The sequence below is a fragment of the Mugil cephalus genome, chromosome 8 (genome assembly GCF_022458985.1).
Source record: "Mugil cephalus isolate CIBA_MC_2020 chromosome 8, CIBA_Mcephalus_1.1, whole genome shotgun sequence".
NCBI classification, from domain to species: domain Eukaryota; kingdom Metazoa; phylum Chordata; class Actinopteri; order Mugiliformes; family Mugilidae; genus Mugil; species Mugil cephalus.
The window spans coordinates 16,263,466-16,277,017 of record NC_061777.1 but is presented as its reverse complement, the minus strand read 5'-3'; the positions used below and the strand labels follow the sequence as shown (position 1 = coordinate 16,277,017).

The window sequence follows — 13,552 nt, the reverse complement described above, 5'->3', positions numbered from 1 at the left end:
CGGCGGAGCACTTGTTGTCCCGTGTTGTCATCATTTTTACGCACAAGACAATATGAGAAATAAGCCGTGTCATACTTCACAGGGGCCCCCATTCATACACGGAGAAGCTATTTGGAAATTGTTATTGTCTCAAACAACAGTATTTGTCAAATGTGACCAGGGGAAGCAGAATACTATAAGTGAAATGTAGTGACGTGTGACGCCAATAGGACATTTCCGCTGCTGCATAAAACCACTGGTTTGCATTGAGGGTTTTGGAGAAATAGGCTTGCTGACAACTTAGGATAATAAATGTTTCGCTTTCAGACAGATATCTCAAACGTGAAATCGCACCCAGCTGCTTGTGTAAAGCAAACAAATAGCCCCCCGTGTTAGGAGTCCTCCACTTGTGGTTTGATGAATGAAACCAGACAAAGGTAAATGGTTATTTAACTCATTTCGTAGTAACACTTTGGTAACCGGAGTTTCCGAAATTACAGAGGCACAAATGGAGCCTATAGTGTACCACATATCCATCTCCCTTACCCACCGCAGCTATGCTCCAATCTGACAGTGCATTTACTTTTCTCTTATTGTTCTTTGCACTTTTCTGTCTCCCTTTATTTCACTTTCCCAAAGTAATGATGTTATTACATCAGAGGATAATACATTTGATGATAAACTGCTGATTTAAAAATAAATAAATAAAGGAAATAGAGATGTTATTTAAAGCATATTATTTGAAGTGTTACACAATACACTAATTTAATCTTCAGCCAAAGTGAAGGGAATCAGAAGTGGTCCGTAGCCTAAATACAAAATATCACTTTTCCTACAGTCCTCATGTGTTCTTCTTGTATTGCCTATACAGAAACGTTAATTAGGAACACATGCCACCGTTTCATCTGTTTTTGAACTATTGCTTTATATAGCCCGCAGTGTAACAATTGTACAACAGAATGCTCTCAGCAAGAGGATAAAAGATAGTTACTCTGGAGGGATTTTGAATACATTATGTGGAGACAACCAGCTGAAAGCTGCGTTTAATAACCCAGCAAACAATTTAGTCCAGAGCTACACTGGGGTGAGGGCCACGATGAAGCCAGGTTCGTTGTCTTTGAAAAACAAACGTTTCTAACATGTATTCTCCTTCTCATCCATGAAACGAGTCTATGGATTATTATTATTATTTAATTTAAAAAATGCATATATATGTAAATAAATAAACTGGTTAAATATTGTGTTCCGATGGTGTGTGTTTTAAATGTTGCTGGATTCGATTCGTGTATCTGTTACTATTTTTATTTTTTATTTTTGTATTTTTGTCAAATTAATTTATTCTGCCTCGATTCTAAAGGAGAGGCCCCATCAGCTTATTCTTCCAAGTTCCACCCGACCTAAAGCTCGGGGAGAATGAAACCCACAACAAGGAAACAACAACCAAACTGAAGAAATGTCGCATTTATGTACAGCTTAAGTAACAACAATGCGTATTATGACTATAAGACCCAGTGCTATAGACAGGTCGATTCGGAGCATTAGGTACAATATTCAGAAACAGACATCAGTCATAAGAATAAGAATATGTTCTTGCAAGAGAGCATTTGAGGACAACCTGAAGCACAACCCCACTCCAGCATTAGCGCCAAACTAATTAATGCTTTAATCCCGAAGCATTCGATAGAGACAAGCAAAAGTAAATCACCACCTCCATAGACCACACCCCTCCCCCCAGTCATATAAGGTGGATAACAAATATGGCAGTATCAAATTCGGGGATTTGCAACGTGCTACATGCAGTCCAGCTCCTGTTCTGCTGCCCCTCATCGCCGCAGTCAGCAGATGAAGATGTGGGCAACACAAGCAAGACGTCTGATGATGAAGAAAGGAGGGGACCAACAGACAATTTGTAATAATTATCACATAGAAACCCCATTTTCTTCTTTCTTCCAGTTCATCAATTTTTTGGGGGGGTGTGAGTGTAACGCAGTGCTGCTAGTGAGGGTGGATTCAGGTGTATATTTGAGCTTCCTCCTTTGTGGAAACAAAAAGAGGGAACGCTCGGAGACGGACCAATGCAAGGACAGAAACTCTATGTAACCCGTCTAACACGTTGAGGACTTATCGATGCACTCATTACACTCTGAATGTGCAGGCAAACCAAGGCCATATCTCTGTCTTACTTCCTCACACATACACACACGTACACTTGACTTCCTTCTAAAACGTTTCTCCTCTCATTTGTCTCAGCACTGGCTCCATAGTCTCTCCACCCTCTCTCTTCCTCCCTCTTCCGCCCTCCCTCTCCTTCCTCCTCTCTATTCCGACACAATGCATCACACTCGGTGTTCCTATCGACTGGCTTACATGCTGTAAAATACATTTTCCAGATTGATCACGCATATCACAGCAGCTTTGCAGCGGGGCCTAACCCTCTTGCCAAATGACGCCCACATCAATATTGAGGCATGCACTATCAAGGCAGAGTTTTTAGGAACGGTGGAGAGGGGGAATATTGTTTGGTTTGTGGAGAATCACCTTGATTAAGCCACGGGAGGAAGGATAGAGGTGGCTCTGTGTGGTGCGCAGGCTTCCCTTGCTGTCTGGGAAAAATATTAAACATTAATTCGCTCACAGAGCTGGCAGAGGCTTGACTGCCGTAGATCCTCACGTACAGTCTCTCCTCCTTTGTATCCGCAACGCCAGTTATGTCAGTGGGTCTGTTGAATCGTAAGATATGTTCCTATTTGTGTAATTACCATGCGTAATCCTGTCTATCCCGCATTTCCTCGTAGGTGTAATAGTGGCAAAGAGTGTATTCAGAATTATATGTTTCTGACTCAGTAACTTCACTTGCGCTTTCTTATAGAAACCAGAGGCGCACGATTCCCTCGGATGGGTTAAAAAAAAATCCCCGAGCATCTTTACATTTGTTTCCAGGAAGAGGCTTGAGAAAGAGACATCGTTGCCTATTTCTTTTTTTAATAGTACAGTCACCATCACACAACTTCATCAACCGACCCTTCTGCAAAAAGCTGCATCATGGAGTAAGCAAATTGAAGGCAACAACCAATAAAATTCAAGAAACAATGAAAATTTTCAAGACGAAACAAACAAAATGTATTTGAAATGATATATTAAAAGTGCTTTTGCTTTTCATGTCTCTCCTCTTTGACTGATGATCGACTCCACACGCACTCATGGCCCGGGGAAAGGCGCCCCAGACGTCCTGGAGTAAAAATGTCAGTAAAAATGTCCTGGAGGTCAGTTTGCTGCTGTTGCAGGTCCATCGTATCAATTGGGAAAAGTTCAACCATCAGTGGTGATATTGTCATAGCGATTAGACTGTTTCTTATTTGTCTAAATTTCTTTATTTTTCTGTTTTTAAATTCTCACTTCAATTTTAATTCTTGGAGAACATAGCTTCGACAACATATATCGCACTCATTATAAGAAGCAAAAGGTTATATCAAAAAATTATTAGTATAGAATCACAGAAACCCTGGTTTAGAACCAGAAAAAATACAAAACAGAGAGGTACATAGACACAGGACAATTCTTATAATTGCTTGGAAACATTATTTTCCCGCTAAGTCTTGATTCTTTTTTCTTACTGCGCATATGATGTTTTTCTTTTTATTTGTATTTTTTACAAAAAAGGAAAATAAAGACTAGTATTTTACAAAATGAAGAGTATTGTTCTTGAAGATGAGGGTGGATTTACACATGTGTAAAGTCCAGTTCCAATATTTTTCTGTACATAATGTATTCCATCACAGTCCCAGAAGACAGAAAAAAAGTAATGTCTTCCAAGTTTCTCAGAAAAGGTCCTATATATAGTCTTCTTGAAGGAGGATGGGATGGGGGTTGCTGAATTTTGGTCCTTTTTTTCCTCTCTTTTTTCCACTTTCATATAAGGATCATTGGATGGACATGTAAGGCCAGTTGAAGCTGCTCCCGGATAATAGCATATCCCTGATGAGGGTTTCAATAGGAGTTTTACCTACCAAGCGGACGAAGAACAGCTGCTCGATTACCGAAGAGGAGACGGTGCGCAGAGAGGGCAGCCGCAGCAGGAGCTTCCCAAAGCGACTAGGTTGGTTCGGGTACTGGCTCCTCACGTACTCCTCCAGGGCGCACTGGGATTTCTCTTGTAGGCTCTCGATGTGAGCAGCGTCCGATAGGCCGCAAGCGTCTGAGAAACACACACACCAAAAACATTGTGGTTAGAGTCCTTACCTCTCCAAACCCCAAGGCAGAGTATGTTATGGAAAATTCCCTGAGATTACAGATATTATACGTTAAGAAGAACAACTACTGTAGGCTAAAAGTATATTATTAGAATTAATTTTCAAACAATATCAGGTCACCAAGCTTGCACAAAGCAAAAGAGCAGCAGTTACATTAAATCCACGGATAGCTTTTTGGTTACGGATATTTTTTAAAATATAGGCCATACAATTCTAATGTCATTGATTGCTGCATTTTCTGTACAAATCAAATTTTGAACACAACGCCACACGGGCTGTTTTTGCCTCAAGAAAGCTCCGCTTTAGCAAGTGTACACCTTGCCATACCCAATTTACGCCCTGCAAAAGCGCTTTGGTTATCATTCAACACCCGCCATTACGTGTTATTGACAATGTGGAATGGACAAACACGCTGCCCAAACATGCTACATCACACTGAGCGAGTGGGACTGTCATAAAGAATAAACAAGGGACTTGCTGCTGGAGCAGGGGATGCACAGCTCAGGGGAGGATGTCGCTGCCTGTCCCTACAACGATCAACAAAAATATAGAGCTAAATGTCATGAAAACAGTGCTGTAGGTGTGCAGGCGAAGAAGTGGCGGGGCAGTAGAGCAAAAGGCAAAGGTAGGGTATAGGCCTAAAGGCCGCTGCTCTTGATGTCTGGACTCTGGGGATTCAAGTATAAGGAAACATAAACGGCACTGATGAATCTGAAATTACGCTGGATGTAATGTGACCTAATTACTCTGCAGTAAGCTGTTAAGTGATTTCGCCGCTCTTTTCTCCATAGACCACTCTTGGCCTGTTTTTCGATGGAGCCTATAGGACAGGCCGCTGAAAGCAATCAAATTTGTTAGAGGAGGTGAAGTCAATAGTCATACAGACGCGACTTAAAATGTCAGAAAATGAGCCTGTGCAATAACGCAGGCGAGAAGCGTTTGGTTGCTCACTGGTGGCTTGTGCGGCCACGCTTCAATATAGACAAAAGCGTATAATGCTTGTTAGTGTCTCACATGTTTTAGTCTGTTGTAAAAAGATCTGTTTTCCACACAACGCAAGCATGTGTGTTCTGCAGCTTATAAAGTGCTGTAAACGCAGGAAGCGTAACGGGTTGCGTATAAGGTCCCACGTGAGGCTGTCCTTAAAAGATCTATATTAAGATGTGCTTTTGTAAAACTACACAAGAAAGGTCGCGTTAGTTTTTAAGCACTATACGTAACGCACGGAACAGAGGCTTTTAAGCCTATTCTTAATGTCTCAGTGCTATAACTCACTATGGCCAGACACAATAACCTTATGAACCCGGGGGCAACGCTGGGATCTCGGGGTGATTTACTGTGACCTTAGTCCGGCCGGTCAGAGCCCCATGTATGCAAATCCCTTTGGATTAACGCTGAGTGTCCCTTTTAAAATCTACAGCGATCAATACGTTTGAAATTAATTACATTTGGGAATTTCTAGTAAAACATAATACTTGGCATGGATTTTCCAATGCAGCGATCTTGGACTTCAAAGCATATCAGGAAATATGCTGCAGTCGAATGTATGCATCAAGAGAAAACTGGCCGAAGACACCCCATAGCTCCCCATAAAGCCAGCCTGCAACACTGCACCCCACAACCTCAATAGACTCAGACACAGGAGCAGATAGCTTCCAGATTCGACTGTTTCTGGGAGTTAGCAAAGGCACACACCGCAGTGTGCACATGTGGATAGGGAGCTAATGTAAGACAATGATCCTGAACTGTGCTGAAATAGTTTAGCCTGGCCACAATTATTTATGCATCAAATGCTGACAAGTCTGGTGTTATTAAAGGCAAACAATCCACGCTGATCTTGGCAAGGTGCCACGTGCCTTTCAATAGCCGACACCAGTTGTAGCCCATCAAACTAACTAAATGATCTGTTAGAAAACATGGGGGATGTTAATGTGTATATGGAGTTTTTACTGGGTAATCTGGGGCGATTTACTTGAACGCCGTGCAAAAGTATGATCCACTGTGTCATTGCACACGGTTACATTAGATAATGTGTCGGATAATAGTAAATAAAGCAAATCTGTCAGCCTGTCACGTTACTTAAGGAAAGCAACTGAGGCATAATGCGTTATTATTTGTGTTAAAACGCACATTTACCTCTCAGCACGCCCTCAGAATTCCGTGTCTCAAATTAACCTGTAGCTGCCAAACCCCAAACTAAACAGTAGTTATTATCGCCTTGAAACTAAAAATATACTCAAGTAGAAAGTCCTCTAACTGCAGAAAAACTGTGTGGTAAAATATTTGACAAAAGACAAACGCTGAAAATGGTTATGTACGTTGCAGTACAAACTCGGAATTGTTATTTACAAGTCTGTCGAACACCAAACTCCTGACTGTATTATTAAGATACACACTGTATAAGATTATATTATAGTGTGGATAATTAAAAAAAAAAGAATATATAAAAAATATAATATAATATAATATAATATAATATAATATAATATAATATAATATAATATAATATATAGTAAAGGTGAAGTTCTAGGTGAAGTTAGAAATAAATATTGAAATATGCTAGAAGACAAGTGTGAGCCATCCAATATAAAATGGAGTTATGCCGCTTTCCAGGGATATTCAAAGTGCCAATTACTTCAATATAAAACCAAATCTGAAAACTAAAATAAAGCTGAATATTTTATCGCAAGCTTGCCCAATTATAGATTATTTACCACCTTGTTGTAGAATTTTGTCATGGACCAAATATAAAACAATCAGGTCCAAACTTTAAAATAAGTTCAGAAGTAGTTTAGGGCCTGTTCGCGAGACTTTCCTTTCCCATCCTATAATCGCCAGACTCCCCTGACATAACGGGCCTAATGGCACCAAGCGTACACAACTAACTCCAAAATAGCATCTAAATTACGCACCGCGAGTAAATAGGGACCTTGCCCCAGTCAGCCATCAATTAAGCTATCACCAATGTAGGTTACTTTTAAAAATTGCTGCTGATTACGCTTCAAAGCTGTGCGACAAGAGAAACTATCCTCACTAACTAAGAAATTAATAGGTCAGCTAAGATTAATCTCCAAACAGTCTATGCAGCAGTGCTGCTCTGTGTCCTACAGAGGCGATGCACTGACATAACAGTCAACTTCCATCAGCCTTTTTTGATCTCACTCTGCTAAGGATTATTTCCTGCCCCCCAAGACATGTGTTTGTGCGCGAAAAAAAAACAAGGATAAAAGCATGCACCCACACTCGTAAATGCATCAGCTGTCATATATCACACAGTCATAGACTATTTCATCTTTACGCTCAATTATTTGACACCTGTTCCAAAATTTATGGACGCGAAAAAATCTCGGTCTCGGTTCAGACACGTTCGAGAAAAGTTTCAGCCGGGTAATTATTAAATGATACATTGTTAATATTCCGTTGTTTAAAAGGTATTACAGTGAGTGATGGACTTAAAAACGTGATGCGCTCGCTCAATCTGGATTTGTTTACACGTCCTATGCTGCGGCTACAACTGACATGGGAATGCGTGTAAGTAGATACGTAGGGAGCTGTTGACAAAATAGCTGTTTCATCTGCAACACAAACATCTCGTAAACTCAGATTTGTGACCAGCCTAGACCTGACAGCCATATTCTTGACGCCACTGCCTTTCGCCATGGGAGTCTCGCTCCCAGTAAAATCACTGGAACTAGGCCTCATTTGATTAGCCCATGGACATGTTCCTATGTGACATGTTGGACACCCACCTGATGTAAAAAGCACGATGGCCTTGAGGCAGCTGTACTCTGCCGAGTCTACGTGCAGGGTCTTAAGCTTCTCCACTTGCTCCTGGAAGATCCGGATGTGATCCATGAAAGCCACGACGCGGTCCGCAGACATCGGGGAGGCGTGGAGGCCCGCCGCGGCGAGCAGAGGGGCCACATGCAGAGGCATGGAGCACTGGGCAGCGTTAAGCACAAACAACTCGCTCCACGTCAGCCTGAGAAGGGACACCTGGTCGGTGATCTGCAGGTCGGGAAAGAAAGGGATGTTTCTCGCCCACTCCACGGCGCTGAAGAGCAACCGAGCCGCCAGCTCGCAGATGTTCTCGATGCCCATGATATTGTTGGGCTGCATGCACTGGCTCCCGTACCGGGACGTCGGATAAGGCTCGGCCCGGAGCAATAACGAGATGTATCCGGACAGATAGCAGTGGCCATTCAGAGGGTCCCCGTTCGTCAGCGCGTACTGGCCTGGGTTGGGCTGGGTTGGAGGCATTCGTCCTCGCTGAACCGCTGACAAAAAGAAAGAGAAAAAGAGGAAATGTGCATCCAGGACTGATAAACATTGTTCATGAGTTTTACAACCGACAAGCAAGCTACAGCTAGTGTGTTTGCTCTCAGTAAAACGGCATGCACTGAAATAAAATAAAATAATAATAATTAAAAAATAAAAAAAATCAGTATGCTTTTCAAAACACTACTGTAGCTTCTGACCGTAAGACCATAATATTTCAGAGCAAATTATTCTATCGACAACATAAACATCTCCTTCAAACACATGTGCTATGTCCCTCAGTCTTCACACTGTTTGCATTTGTATTTAAGGATTCAGGCTATACAGCAGGGTTATATGCAAATGAAAATATCCTCACATTTATCAACAAAGCGTACACATTTTCTGTTTGTGCAAAAGTAAATTTAACACGTCTGCCACGATGGATATTTCAGGGCGTAATTGCACATTACTTTAACGTTAATTTATCTGGGGTTTTGTTTATTTTAATAATTATTAAATGTGGACATACGTGTAAGAAATATGATTGATAATTACCATTAAACGCGACTACATTTTCACATTTTGCCCACATCAAAGGATCAGCTAGGAATAAAAGGAATTTAGCTACTGCTTAGTATTAAAAATAAAATATTAATGGGAGTCAGCGTACGTTATACATGGGCTTGTAGTTTGAACTGCAAATCACAGAGTCAAATTGAGGGATGTCTGCACAAATTGGAATCAAACAGTTGACATAGAGAGGAAAGTTACACGGCCTGTAATGCACCAAGCAAAACAATGAGCCGTGAACAACTTCAGCGACATCATTCAGTGTGTCTGAGCTGTCTACTCAGCATAAGGAGACACACACAGAGACGTGGGTTTGTAGTGTGTTCATTTTACATTCACACACACGCGCGATTTCCAAATCCTACTGTATAATTATAAATTAGTAAGATGCCCATACGTAAGGGACTGTTAGGGAAGAGACTATTACCCTCGCTACACACACACACACTAACACACACACACACATTGACAGACAAACACTCACATACACACCACACTCTTCCGCTCTAAAACCTATACGTAAAATGGGCTTGTTGGACCCAACGCCTTTGCTTGAAGATGGTGCAATTTATTCTGCAAGAAAAAACTAAATAAAAGGGTCAGCGAGACGAGGCGCTTTGTTCAGGCGACCTGCATTCACAAGCAAAGCTGCTCTGGCTGCACTGGCCTTTTACCCCTCTCCCACATAGGCAGAAAGACTAACCATTCATGCAAACATCCTTCAAAAACATGGATGGAGACTGCAGTATGCCCAGCCGTATAGCCTGTGACCTTAATGCAACATGGCAGCCTTACTAGGATGCGTAATCATGAGTGGGCTTTAAAAATATATTCACCTTCCCGCCGCATTCCCACTTTTAAACACTTCTTCAGCCGGCAGTATTGGCACTGATTTCGGTGGTGCTGGTCAATGGGACAGTTCCTATTGGCACGACATGAGTATGTTAAGTTCCTCCGTACACTCCTCTTGAAGAAACTTTTGCATCCCTCGCAGGTGAACTGGCCATAGTGTTTGCCGCTCGATTTGTCTCCGCAAACCACACATTCAATATGCTGCTGACTCTGTCCAGAATTTTGACTCCCCTTGTCCCCGGCGGTGCCCGGCGTGGACGGGGGTCCAGGCTGACTCGGGGTCTGCGGAGTGTGCGGCGCCGCCGACGCCGCCTGCTGTTGCTCCCTCGCCGGCTGCGCTGCTGGGTTGGGGCCGCTCGGAGGTCCTCCGGCCACGTCTTCCTGCGGATCTCGCCAGACGCTAACTACCATTGCCATATCTCGGCCCCGGAAAGTGCTATAAAGCGAAATGATCGCCGATGTTTATGAAGCGTGGAGGAGAAAAACGAGCTCTCAAAAGACGGAGGAGTGCAAAGTCAAATCGGAGCACGCAATCTCATATGGGGTAAGAAGGGAGTACAACGCGATCAATACATTCAAAATACAGGAGGACGATTGAATAGGCACCCGATCAGGATATGCAAGTATCGGGAGGCCAGTTCCAAGGTAAATTGCAGTCAGCCATTCAGGAATCCCTAATCTTGTAGGAAAACCCGAGTCCAGACGTAACAAATTGCAGTTTGGTATAAAATAGCCACAAAGGAAAGGCAGGAGCGATTCACATGGACGCAGGAACGAAAAAAACCTTTTGCTGGAAAGACACGCGATCCAAAGTGCTGCGGAGATAAATTCCTTTCTCCTTTCTTCCCCTTGCTCCTTTACACTCCCGTCTTCGTCGTATTGGAGGGGAGGAAAAACTGAAGAGCCGGATTTTTACATCTATATTCTTAAATAAACCTCATCATCTCGCCCAGCAGCGAAAGAAAGCCGCGTCGCCGAATGAAGTGCCCATGTATAGTTTCACCTCTCTCCAGCAGGAGGAATGGAGATACGAAGAGAAAAGATAAAAAAAGAAGAAGAAAAACACCAACAACTAATAGAATATGCAAGAAGAAGGAGAGACCCAAAAATGAATGCGCTTAAACGGGAGGACCAGCAGAGCAATGTTTCCGAAACGGGGGATCTGCGCGAATGTCTGTATATAGTGAACTTTGACACTACTATTGAAACTGACACGTTTCTATGGAGATCGCTGCGCCTTATATGGTGCTCATGTCAAGGAGCCAAGAGAGGGGCTGCTGGAGACTGATAATCAAAGGCGACTGACTGGCCAGAGCCCTGCATAGAGGAGGAGGAGAGGAGGAGAGGGGGGAGAGGGAGAGAGAAAATGGGAGGCTAAGGTTATAGCCAAGCCCTCTCTTTCTCTCCATTGGTTAGAGTCCCCCTCCGTTCATTCACTGCAAAAAATGTCCAACCCAATAAGCCACTGGGTCTCGTGTTCAAGTGTTAAAATGTTATGTTTTCTGAAAATACAGTATAAAAAAAAGAAAAAAAGCAACAGCACCTCGCCGCATACAACTGTTTCTCAAACGCACTCTGAAAGCGTTTGTAGTTTTTCTCCGAAATCAATATCTTGAAGTAAAGCACAGTATGAACGGAGATTCCTTTAGAAATGAACAGTCGCTGTAATAAAATGCACAGCGATGGATCGATTGGAATTGGAAACAAGTAGAAGCATTTCGCCCAAGAAGGAATATTCAGTCTCCCGTTTGGATAAATCCAAGATTTCCAGACTCGATACTGAACTGACTGATGTCTAAAGATGGATATTTTTTGCAGTGTTGCCATCTACGACTGGAGGGGCTGGGGGGCTCTGACAGGCACAATTTACATTGAGCTCGCCCCGCGCTGCTATTTACTTTGAAACCTGATTAGTATGGGCCGTCTATTGTCACCAAAAAGAGGAAGAAACCCTGGATAGAATAGCAAAAAAAGCGGGGTAAAAGCAAGGGGGACAAAGCTTTTACGCACGACAAATAAACCAAAAACTGTGCGCAACGGTGAAAGGGCGATTCTGTCTCTGAAATTCCCCAAAGTTTCAAGATGGTTTGTCTTGGACTGTTGTCTTTATTACAAAATTAACGGATGGCATTATTGGTTTGAGGTGGGTTTATATTTTCACACGCTGTTTTGTCCTTGGCATGCGCATTGCGGTACATCGCCGTCTGTAATCGGCACAGTCTCGCTGATTAAAACTTGCAATTTAGTTTAAACCGGTTTATAAAAGGAGGAATATGTCACTGGGAAAATGATGCAGAAAAGACAGTGCGCTATACAAACGAGATGCCTTGCCAACGGCCGAAAATCTCTAAAATTAGACGGAGGAATAAGCAATATTTAATAATTAAAAAAGGTCCTACAGTCTCCACAATCACTGAGCTGGTGTCACATTATGTCTTAATAATGACAGTAATTCGAAATCATGTGAAGTTGCTGGGAATTTGCATGGGGATTCCGGCTTTTTTGTACCAGGGTTTCTGCAGGCTTACGACCACTCCAACTCAAAAATGTCTGGATCGCGCTGCCATCTAGCGTACGTTGTACAATTACAACCTCATATTAATGCATGCACAAGTCATCAAACATGCATTTTTAAAACTCGAAAGATGATTTTAAAAATACAATAAGCTCCAATTTTGCATACTGCCCTTTGTTGTCTTTTTGAGCTTCTCAAAGCATAACTTCATTTTAACGTTGATGTGTATCAGAGATTAAAACAGCTATCAAAGAACATTATTAATGTGAGTTATATTAAAACAAAATAGGAATAATCTTCTACATTAGCATTTTGATTTAGATGGAACTTAAACCCAAAAATATGCGCGTAAATCATCTCCAAAAACAAGGCAGTGCCATGTTGGAAAATAATAACTATCCATAATACATACATACATTGTTTAATAAAGTACACAAAGTCGCTGTACAGATCTTAAACCAAACAGAGATATTAGCAGATATAATGGAATGTTAATATGCAAGTGCCCCCATTGAAAACGCATAGGAGGGATGGGTTGTTTTTAAGTATTCAACAAGAGAGCTCTCTCTCCCGTCCCTGTCTCGGACACTCCACTAAAAGTCCCCGACCATGTCTCCAGCTCTTTGAAAAGGTGAAACCAATAAGATTAAATCGGACAAAGATTTTTTTTCTGTAAGTGTATCATTAAGATTTAACTCCTCAGATTGGAAAGGGGCTCCGCAGGAGAAGAGGAGAGGAGAGTGAGAGGGACAGCGAATGGGAGCAGGGTAGAGGCTCTAATAGAAATCTGGGAAACGGCGAGAGAAAAAGGAGAAAGTGGACGGCAGGACATTAAAAGAAGAAACGCCAACGACGGCGGTTACCAGTGGAGGAGCAGCTTTCCACCTGGATAAAACCAGCCACCGCTAAGGCAAGTGAACTATTTATTTCTCACTTCTCCTACGCTTCGCGTGCATGCCTCTAAATGCAGGGTTAAAATCTCCGTGTCACGCCGCAGGACCGTTTAGTTCAAAGCACATAGCTGACCCGGGCCGTGTCAGAGACGCAACTTTTTAACTACAGCGGACAGTCGCGTCTTTTTCTCCACATAATCGCCGATGATCGAGACTCGTTTCTCCCACTCGCA

General features: G+C 42.4%; 1 protein-coding gene across 2 annotated transcripts; it reads right to left on the bottom strand.

Moving 5' to 3' along the window:
* Nucleotides 1-2,941: 2,941 nt before the first annotated feature.
* nr2f1a (nuclear receptor subfamily 2, group F, member 1a) lies at nt 2,942-11,105 on the bottom strand. 2 transcript variants are annotated; one of them, XM_047591101.1, is made up of 3 exons: nt 9,896-11,105; nt 7,979-8,503; nt 2,942-4,174 (listed from the first exon to the last, which is right to left on the bottom strand). In XM_047591101.1, exons 1-3 carry the CDS (start codon nt 10,326-10,328, stop codon nt 3,900-3,902), a joined length of 1,233 nt encoding a protein of 410 aa, XP_047447057.1. In that variant the 5' UTR covers nt 10,329-11,105; the 3' UTR covers nt 2,942-3,899. The 2 variants fall into 2 exon arrangements, with proteins under 2 accessions (XP_047447057.1, XP_047447056.1); XM_047591100.1 differs by having other exon boundaries at nt 7,979-8,506; nt 9,896-11,099.
* Between the last annotated feature and the right edge of the window lie 2,447 nt (nt 11,106-13,552).